This window comes from Solea solea, chromosome 3, assembly GCF_958295425.1.
Source record: "Solea solea chromosome 3, fSolSol10.1, whole genome shotgun sequence".
NCBI classification, from domain to species: domain Eukaryota; kingdom Metazoa; phylum Chordata; class Actinopteri; order Pleuronectiformes; family Soleidae; genus Solea; species Solea solea.
In genome coordinates, this window is record NC_081136.1 from 35,219,411 (window position 1) to 35,230,235 (window position 10,825).

The 10,825-nt window shown below is 45.8% G+C and overlaps 1 protein-coding gene across 1 annotated transcript; it reads left to right on the forward strand.

Moving 5' to 3' along the window:
• The first annotated feature begins 6,463 nt into the window (after positions 1 to 6,463).
• Positions 6,464 to 10,521, forward strand: kcna1b (potassium voltage-gated channel, shaker-related subfamily, member 1b). Its single transcript, XM_058624616.1, has 2 exons — positions 6,464 to 6,985; positions 7,296 to 10,521. The coding sequence occupies exon 2, from the start codon at positions 7,470 to 7,472 to the stop codon at positions 8,964 to 8,966; it is 1,497 nt and encodes a 498-aa protein (XP_058480599.1). The 5' UTR covers positions 6,464 to 6,985; positions 7,296 to 7,469; the 3' UTR covers positions 8,967 to 10,521.
• The last annotated feature ends 304 nt before the right edge of the window (positions 10,522 to 10,825 follow it).

Sequence of the window (10,825 nt, forward strand, 5' to 3'; positions counted from 1 at the left end):
GTAAACAGTGTCCGCCATCTTTGCTAACAGTTACGCTAACAGGACCAAGTGTCACTGGTGGGCACGTGACAAAAGAAAGAATGAAGATATTTCTCAACTCAGGGGAAACTGAGGTTAGGAAGCAAAATTTTCCAAAAATACTAGCACTGTTCTAGTAATACAGAGCTAAATGCAGTATTCCTTTAAATATAGTAGAGTATAAAGCCAGATACTTTGCATCATGGCTGCCTCGTCCTTACAAATATGAAATGTCCACAAAGTGCAACTCTAGGCATACAGCGCGACGCTGGTCACAAGACGTCACGTACACTCTACGATAGGCCCACGACCGACTGCTGGAGCGAAGAAGTAACCACATGCTAATCAGCTCTGTGGTGAAAATGCTTTAAGATGCAAACGAGGCTAAAGGCAGACCCAAGATCTCCAAGATCTCCTGATCATGAATCTCCAGGTTCCTTCTGCATCTCCACCGTTTAAGTTTCGTTTTCCTTTGTGCCATTTCCTCTCACGTTTCCTCCACCATCAGCAGCAGCAGCAGCAGCAGCAGCACTATACCATACGTCCATTATCTCCTCCCTCCTCCCCCCCCCATCTGTCACTTCGCCTCCCTCTTCTCCTCACTGGCTCTCCCGTGACGTGACTCTAATAATAGCTCCCTGAAGTCGGGCCCCCGGGGGCCGCGCATTGGTCTTGAAGGGCGCTGCATGAATTGGCCGCGCTCTTTTCCCGCTCCGCGTTGCGAGGTGGATATAAATAGCTGCGGGGAAAGAAAGAAAGACGGAAGGGGGAGATCTGCATAGGCTTATTATATAAGTGTGTTTATGAATGAGGCGGGGGGTTTCTTACATTCATAAGTCTGCTGCTGCTACTGCTGCGGCTGCTGCTGCTGCTGCGGCTGCTTTGAATGCCGTCCTCCCTTCATTCACTCATCCATGCGTGAAAGTGAAGAGCAGATCATCTTTCTATCGTCTTTCTTTAACTAAGTACAGCATGTGACGTCCTGAGAGTGAGCGGCTCAACCGGTTAAGTGAATGAATGAGTTCAGGTCAGAATGGATACATTTCTGTGAAAGAAAACGACGACAACCTGGTTACGTTTTCGTAGAAACCGCAGCTAACAGTGCAGCTCTGTGTCACGCCGTAAGTTGGATTCTCTGACATCTGGAAGCATCTAGCGGTGGCCTCGTGCTGTGTTTCCATCGTGGTACAGGTTGGTTTGGTATGGTATGGCACGGTTTGGCTGGGTCAGGCTTGCGTTTCCACGGAGAACGGCGCCTTTACTTGGAGGGCGGAGTGTGGCAAGATGCGCAGCATGACGTCGTATTAGTGAGACAACAGACAACAGTGGAGGACGTCCAGCGGCTAGTTTCTTTCCCGTTTGTCTCAACATGACGTCAAAACTGCAACTGTTCCTCATAAAACCACAAAAAATACCGTTCCACTCGATGAAAACATGGCTTCAGACTTTAGCACAATAATGTACATTTTTTGCAATTTTAGTCGTATAGAGCTCTGAATAATTGAATTTGTCTTTGCAAAAGTTTCCCAACTGAGTGTTTATAATTAAACATTAGGCGCATGCTAATGTTGTTTCCCAGGACCTGTGTTCTCCACACAAGTCACATCTGAACGCAGCATAAACAGCCATGTTCATACATTTACTCTACGATAATTACATACACCACTGCGATCACTTCCCATTAGTATGCTCTGACGATTCAGTGTCGACATTAATTCAGTTTTCTGTGATTACTCAGACCGGCTTACGTCTGAATCACGCTCAGCGCCGCTTCACAATTCCATTCTGTTTTCGCGTTTGTTTGATAAATATTTCATCGGATTTTCTCTCGCTCTCTGCATCTCCTGAGGTTTTTGCCCCGAGAGTTGCACTGAGCCGAGGAACGAGGGGATGAAGGAGATGCAGGACGAGATGGTGGCTGTGGAGTAAAGGGGGAAGAGAGAGGGGGGAGGAGGAGGAGGAGGTGGAGGATGGAGCAGAGTGCGATGGAGAGCCCCATGGAAAGAAGGAAGGCTTAATGAGTACGCTGCCCCGATTCAGGCACGAGGCAGGAGATGACAGGGCAGTGTGCTGTGCTGCCATGGGGGATGGAGCGTCGCTCTGCATGATGCTGAGGCATCCCTCCTCCTCCTCCTCCTCCTCCTCCTCCTCCTTCTCTCTGCTGCATGAAGACCAGAGTACATTAAAGTACACAGCTCAGTAAACACTCCACAGTACAGCAGAGGTATTGGCCTGAAGAGCAAAGAGAGTCAACACAAGCCACAACTCCTCACCTGGGGCTGATGCTAGCGCTAGAAAAGCAGCATTGACAGTTTAGCTACATAAGCTAGCAGGTAAACTTAACATGTAGATTTCATGAGCAGGGTTACATTTAGAAAATCCCCTCAGTGTACGTTGTTGCCACTCTTTACTGAAGCAAGAATTTTCTTCTTAACCCTTTGTGTGTCCGTTTTATTGTTCTTTTTTTTGCTGTTAAGTTCCGTCACTTACACGTTCATCCTTTCAAAATGAACTTTCACTGAAAAAGGAATTTCAGTACCTGAATATGATTCCACAATCACTGTGCTAGTAAGTACTGGTCATTTTGAGATTATTTCGCCACTTATTTTCATCTGAACCAAATGTGTTGTTATAATTTTGCGGAACATCAGAAATGTTGTGGCTCCAAATGGGACAACAACGCCTAGAGGGGCTAGCTAACATTAGCCAGCTAGCATTTACACAATGTTTACATTTGTGTTACATTGAAAATGAGTTCTAGTTCATGGCAAATGCATGATACAATAACAGTGCTAACTTTACATTGTGACCAGGCTAAATGGTAATCTGCAGAGGGACACCCCATTTGCAGTGATGCCAAGGATGAACAAAGACAACGATCCATCCATCTTTCCATCCGTCCGTCTGTCTGTCCGTTCATTCATCCATCCATCCATCCATCCATCTATCCATCCATCCATCCAGGGACAACATACAGAGACAAAAACCATTCAATCCCCCACACCTTCGGTCGATCTGGGAACTGAACCAGCGACCTTCTTGCTGTGAGGCAACAACACACTGCACCAACATGTGGCCCAAATTAAAAAAACTTGATGGCACAAAAACATAATCACACAAAACATGGAACAGTATCATTGTCCAGACAGAAGGACCTGAAGGACTCGGTTTGGTTACAGACGGGATTTGGTAGTCCGGTCTTTAGCATGGTCTTACTCTAATATCCCATTCCCAATTCTCTCCTTAAGCCTGGGTTTAAAATGTTTTTTTGACCAGCGAGGTTGTCTTTGATATCACAGAAATCAATCCAGGGTCAAACGATTCTGCCACACATGTGGATTTTGATCGTTCTTTGGCTCCAGGAGGCATCAGTAATGCAAGACCCAGGTGACCATGCAGAGTGAACCCACACGTGAAACCACACACTGATGGGATTTGTTTAGGATAATGACTTAAAGTCGTCCTGATTGGTTGATTGACCTTTGAGAAAAGAGTTGCCTGTCTCTTTAATCAGTCGCAGAATCTGTGATCGCAGGTGAGGCCGCCGCTCGCTGACAGACTAACGAGGTGGAATTCACAACAACACTTGTCGGCGTTCGCTGATGGAAGGAATGCAGCCGTCTCCAAAGTTCAAGTGCACATTAAACTTTCCACTCGCTTTGAGGAGGATTTGAGGTGTGGCTTTGTCTTCCATCTTCAGTTTCAGGGCGGCTGAAGCAGCATTTGTAATCTGACACCTGGCTGGTTATAGCGGCAGCACAGAGGCGTGAGAAGCCGCCGCCACTGCTGCAGCAGTCGTCACGGATCATCAACACGAGGCAAAACAGAGTCCAAACGTAAACGGGTGCTTCCGGTGTGACGTTGCATGAAGGCGTGTTCCGTGTAACCTCAGCTGTTTTTCAGCTGATGTAGCGCAAGAAATAAGTTAATGGTACTATTGGTACAGAAATACTATTTTCTAAAACATTAAATAAGTATTTGTTTGGCCTAAAAAGAAAAATTGGAAATAAAATAAATTCTAAGATTTTAACTTGTGAAGTCAATATACTTCAGTATGCTAAAGTCAGTTTACTTCATCAACTAAAATACTAATTTTAAGTGAAGATTTCTTACAAGAGAGATTTTTTGTCTTGTTTTTGACAGTTTTTTGAAAGTTCCATTAACACTCTCAAAAATGTCTCGACTTGCTTCAACAGTGGAGATGTGTTGAAGTCTAGATGACGGAACCTGTGGATATTTGACTTACATTATGTTTTTAAAGTCCGTTATTATCAAATTCTTGTCTCTTCTCACCCTGCGATGGTCGTGTAATAATTCTGCCGTAAAGCGACCGCCGTGATATGCAGTTATATGCAACATTTACGTGCTAAGAAACGGCCAGGATTTCTGTACAACCACTAACTATATATAATCCCTAATAATAATTGAAGTGAGAAAATTAAACTAAATATAATAAAATTCATCACGTCAGCTCTGGGTTTCAAGTTAATTGAGCTGGTGGTTTGGCAACCAATGACTGAGTATACTTCTTTATGTGATGGGTTAGAGTGGGCGGGGCTATACATGCTAATAGCACTGCACGCTAATACATTACAGTTACAAGCACATAACTGAGGTGGAATGAAACAGAGGTAGGCGACTAAATCAGCGTCTTTAGAAGTGATGTTAGCCTGATGCTAACAGCCGCACTGGTATTTGGGAAAGATTTTTCAGTAACAGCACTGGTTTATGTGTATTTAAAATATTATGTTTTTAGCTAATGTTTGTTACTGTTGTTATGACCGCTAACTAACTAACTAGCTGGCTAAGTAGACTAGCTAGCAAGCTTCCTCTGATCACTGCTCCACATCTGTTTGTGTGTTTGTTTTTTCACCATCTAAAATCCAACTGGATTATATTCTGTGCATTAAACCCTTCAGGTCAAAGGTCATGTCAACAGATCGACACGCCTCACTGTTTTATCGGAACATAGCATTGGGTCCTGAGGTCAGAAGCGTGCGGGACGTCATTCACCACAGGTGGCGCCGTGTTCCAGAACTGTACGCAGACGAGTGAAGGAATTTTATTTTTACGTGTCCCGTCTTCCAGAGGATTTTTTTCCCCCCTTCACTGGAATGTCGTCAGGCTAAATTTAAGTTTTCAGGAATTCCCTGCGACACACAGCGAGACGACGGCGGAGACGTGTCCAGCTGTCGCAAGGCTACAGCGACAAACTCACACTGTGGCGACAAATATAGTTCAGTCAACACAAGGTCTCGCACACAAGGTCACACTCGTGTCTCTCACTCCATTGAATATTTGACCTCATAATGTTTTCTTTTAATTTTCTAAATGACAAATTCTGCTCATTTGTTTCTGCGGACTCAAAAATAATCTCCCGTGACCCATTTATGGATCCCGACCCAGTCTTTGGGAACCAAAAGACACAGACTCCTCCCTGTTGTGTTTGACCCCCCCGGGAGGACTAAAAAAGTGAGTGAGTAAATAAATAAATAAATGAATGAACTGGGGGGAGAGAAAAAAGGGCTGTTTTCCCCCTGTTGCCATGGCAACACAAGTGCATTTATGCCTACACGCAGTCGGAGTGACTGTCGCAAAGTGGAGCGCGGTGAAGGTGAAGAGCTGAAAAAACCTGCAGTGGAGTTTGAACGACAACACGGTTGCATAACCAGCCCGCTGCTGGTGTGACCGCTTTATTAGGAACAGCTGCTGCTGCATCATCGTTATTATTATGGTTATTGTTGTTGTTATTGTTTAATGATGAAAGTCACGTGGTGATGGATGAAGGAGACGAGTCTGGTGCTGATGCTGCATCATGTTATTAACACACACACACACACACACACACACACTAACCCCTAAACCTTAATGGAACCGAACTAAAAGGGGGTCTGCCTCATTGGGACCAGGTTTTTTGGTGTCCATGATGACTACTGGTCCTGACAAGGTCAGTGTTTATGACAGAGAAGGTAACAAATACAAGCACACACACGCGCACACGCACGCACAAACATACACACACACACACACACACACACACACACACACACACACACACACAGTCTGGTTTCTCCGGACTTGAGAGGACATGACATTGACTTCCATTTTTACCTTTCACCCTAACCTAACATCGTCCTCACCTTGAGGACATGACTTCACCTTCAAAGGGTTATTATTAAGACCGGTCGCCACGACATGAGCAATACCTGAAACACACACACACACACATATAAACATGTATAAATACAAAGTAAACACATATGCAGACACACACACGGTAGTACTGTAGCAGCCACTGTGTTACAGTGTCTGCATTGCGTCGAACCTCCTCTTCTCCACTTTCTCACCCCACCTCTCTCTAACCCCTCCCTCTCCCCCTCTCTCTCTCTCACTCACTTCTCCTCTCACTCTCCATGAAATCCTGCAATATGCTTCTAAACGACCACAGACGTGTTTCCTCTGCTGCTGCTGCTGCTGCTGTCGTCGTCTCGCTGCTCGCTCTCCTCGGCTTTTTTAATTGATTTCTCTTTTTTTTAACACCGCAGGAGGAAGAAGGAAGGAAGGAAGGAAGGAAGGGAGGGAAAAGAAGAAAAGAAAAACAACGCCGGCGTTGATTCTGCTGATGCTGCAGTGTCCAGTCCTCCCACTTCTCCCTCCATCACATCCATCCCTCCACATTTGCTCCATCACTCCCCTCCATCTGTGCTCCTCCTTTCTCCAGCATGGTCCTCATTGAAAACTGTCAGTGCGGGTTTTTGCTGCTGAGCCGCGGTTCTTCCTCCTCCGCCACCTCCTCCTCCTCCTCCTCGACGCTGAAAACCTACACCAAGAGGATACGGATGTTGACCAAGACAACATAGTCTATTAATATTTCAGAGAAACTGTAAAGGGATATCAGTATTAAAGCCCCGCTGTGGTGCAGGTGGACATCGAGGACAGCGAGGACATCTGCTCCAACTCAGCACAGGTACATGTCCAACTCCCATCTTCTTTCATTTCCACGTCACATTGTCATATTCATTCATTTGTGAACGTGTGAAATGTGTGTTTGAGGTGAAACTGCGGCTCCTGACGTGCGCACAGACGGAGCCGCAGCAGGACTGCAAACTTGAATGCTGATGTATGCGGTAAAATATACAGCAGTTGCAGCACAGGCTTCTGGACTGCAGGGTGTTTTTTTCTGGCTGCTGTTTCTGACAAACAGGAAGCTTCTGTGCATCAAACCGCTTCCTTTTTTTTTTTTTAACACCAGACTTGGTTGGTTTCCTATTTTCCAGGTGACGGATGAAGCATCGACAGAAGGCGTTCAATGAGGAGACGATGACGACGATGATGATAATCCGCAGATCCCGGTCTCACTAGGAGCTCCTGCCCTCCGACCTGCCCCACTCCACCTCCTCCTCTTGCTCCTCAGACCACTTCCTCTTCCTGTCCTACACACACCAGGAAGGATGACTGTGGTGTCCACAGAAAACATGGACGAGACCTCCACCCTCCCAGGTCACCCGCAGGACCCCTACCCCCCTGACGACGACCACGATGACCACGACTGCTGCGAGCGAGTGGTCATCAACATCTCCGGGCTTCGCTTTGAGACCCAACTCAAAACCCTTGCCCAGTTCCCTGAAACCCTCCTAGGGAACCCCAAGAAGAGAATGCGGTACTTTGACCCCCTACGAAATGAGTATTTCTTTGACCGCAACCGGCCGAGCTTCGACGCCATCTTGTATTATTACCAATCCGGAGGAAGGCTGCGGAGACCGGTGAACGTGCCTCTGGATATGTTCTCAGAGGAGATTAAATTCTATGAACTCGGTGCAGAAGCAATGGAGAAGTTTCGGGAGGATGAGGGGTTTATCCGGGAAGAAGAGCGGCCGCTGCCAGAGAAGGAGTTCCAGCGGCAGATCTGGCTCCTCTTTGAACATCCGGAGAGTTCTGGACCTGCCCGGGGGATCGCCATTGTCTCTGTGATGGTTATTCTCATTTCAATAGTCATATTCTGTTTGGAGACTCTTCCGGAGCTGAAAGAGGATCCCAATGACCGGATGCGGATTGTGGGGAACATTACTATATATTACAAGCCAAATGTCCTCACTGACCCTTTCTTCGTGGTGGAGACACTGTGCATCATCTGGTTTTCCTTCGAGTTGATAGTGCGGTTTTTCGCCTGCCCCAGCAAAGCAGCCTTCTTTAAAAACATGATGAACACTATCGATATCGTGGCTATAATTCCGTACTTCATCACACTCGGCACAGAGCTGGCTGACGACCAAGACACGGCAACAAGTGCGGGCAAAGGAGGAGGAGAGCAGGCCACTTCTCTGGCTATTCTCAGGGTAATCCGTCTGGTGAGAGTGTTCCGGATCTTTAAATTGTCCCGACACTCAAAGGGGCTTCAGATTCTCGGACAAACTCTGAAGGCGAGTATGCGGGAGCTCGGCTTGCTTATTTTCTTCCTCTTTATTGGTGTGATTTTGTTCTCCAGCGCTGTCTACTTTGCTGAGGCCGAGGAGAAGGAGTCATTTTTCACCAGCATCCCGGATGCGTTCTGGTGGGCTGTGGTCTCCATGACAACTGTTGGCTATGGGGACATGTACCCTGTGACCATTGGAGGGAAGATCGTGGGCTCGCTGTGCGCCATTGCTGGCGTGCTAACCATCGCACTACCGGTGCCCGTCATCGTGTCCAACTTCAACTACTTCTACCACCGGGAGACGGAGGGCGAGGAGCAGGCCTTGTTGCTCAATGTCAGCCACCAGAACCTGGCGTCGGACACCAACTCCAGCCGCCGGAGCTCCTCGGTGATCAGCAAGTCGGAGTACATGGAGATCGATGAGGACTTGAAAAACAGCATTGATAACTTTAGGGAAGCAAACCTTAGAACTGCCAACTGCATGGCGCCGAGCCAGAACTGTGTGAACAAGGGGAAAAAGCTCACCGAAGTGTGAGGCAGCGTCTGACGCACCAGTGTAAATATTGTAGAAATATCTGGATGCTTTACCTCCATTGGTGCATTTTATTGTCTTTTTTTGCATAGACACATTCAATCATGATGACTTTGTAAGAGGATTGTTAGATTAGTTTGGCAGTAGGGCAAAAATTGGCAGGTGTCAGGGGAGCGTTTTTGATAAATTACTCATTTTGAGTTACAGAATCAAGTCCATAATATATAAAAGGAACCACTAAGGTTGGGTACTGAACTCACTACCTTTAATGGTACCAGCTGACTTACAGTTATCAATTCACATCATAAAATCAGTGCCAAATTTCGGTACCTGAAGACGCATCCAAGTAAGAGAGTGGCTCACATATGCTAGTCTGCTTATTTCAATGGGTCTAAATAAATGTTCTCAGCTTTGAAGTTGAGTTGTATGAGTGCACAAGTCCAAGAGGAAGACGACGATTTCACGCTGATTTATGACTTAATGTTTCACACAATAAGGGTGTGTTCACAACGGCTTTTTTTTAGTGTGGTTAAATAAAACCCTGGTGGGTTAACTACGGTTGGTTTGGGTCAGTGTGAATGCTCTTGGACCACTTGGGAGCGAACTCCATCCAATCTGTAGTGTTGGAAATGAGAACACTGCGTCCATTGTCCGTGTCTGGCAGGGCCCACCTCTTCCTCCTCCTCAGGCAAAACTAGCACGTTTAGCTGAGCATTGTCACCCCAAAAAAAGCGCCACAGAACACTGTTTCTCAACCACGGGCAGTGCCTGCAGTGAGTTGGTGCTCTGGGATGACGATGCTAGCTAGGCTAAATGAGCAATCTTTCTTGCGGAGGAGGAGGAGGAAGAGATGGGGCCTCAAGACCCACGGTGGTGTAAGTCGTCTTACGTTGCTCTCTCAGATCCTCAATGGAGAACCTGCCGGGCTTTAGGGGGCGCTGTCTTTTGGCATTTCATATTTGCCTTTGTGAATGCAAAAATATTAAAACGATGCAGCAAATTTCCATCATGTGCGGGCCAACTTAGCACTGTTAGGTGTGAACACGCCCTAAACTGCACAGTTGTTATATCGGAGAGTAATGGTACAGTCGGGCAATGGTACTGATTTGAATGTGAACCCATACCCAACCTTAGAAAGCGCACGTTTTGCACATAAAGGTCAGCTTGTTATTCTCAGTGTGTACCAGGCCAGAAAGTCTTAAAAATATAATAACCCAATCATCACATGACCCTAACTTAGTACAGGGTATTCTTGTCTATGATGGGCATGAACTTAGTTAAAGGTTAGGGTGTTAGGGTTATGTTACGTCAAAATGAACAAAACATAAGGACAACATTCAGATGAGATAACGCACATTTGTTTGTACCAAAATAGAGATCAGCTTGTCCAATACTGGACTTGATACCGATATAATGACAAAAACAGCTCATGTTTAAAAGGTAAAAATACTGTAATGCACTGAAAAAGTGTTATCCAGCCACCCGAGGTACAAAATCTCTCCAGAAGAAATTGCTTAAATCTGATATAGAGACATTAAAATTGTAAATATAGTCATAATTAATATTCATAAACATCACTAAAGACAGAAAAACTGAAACAGACGAAGAACAGGAACACAGATGTTGTCATTTTTACGTCTCGATTGTAGAAGACGCAGGAGTTGGACGAAGAGACTTTGTGTTATTTTTAGGCCACAGATTATGAAGAATTTATCAAAAAAAAAAAAAAAAAACACCACCACCTCCTTCACTCACACCTTCCAGGCTTTGCACCGCAAACTCAAACGTTCAGGATCCACAAAAAAAGAAAGAAAAAGAGAAAAACAATAAAAAAGGACTAAATACTAAAACAACAGAGCCCA

What these genes read in the sequence shown, in the direction of transcription:
- kcna1b (XM_058624616.1), top strand. Translation starts at nt 7,470, where the DNA reads ATGACTGTGGTGTCCACAGAAAACATGGACGAGACCTCCACCCTCCCA.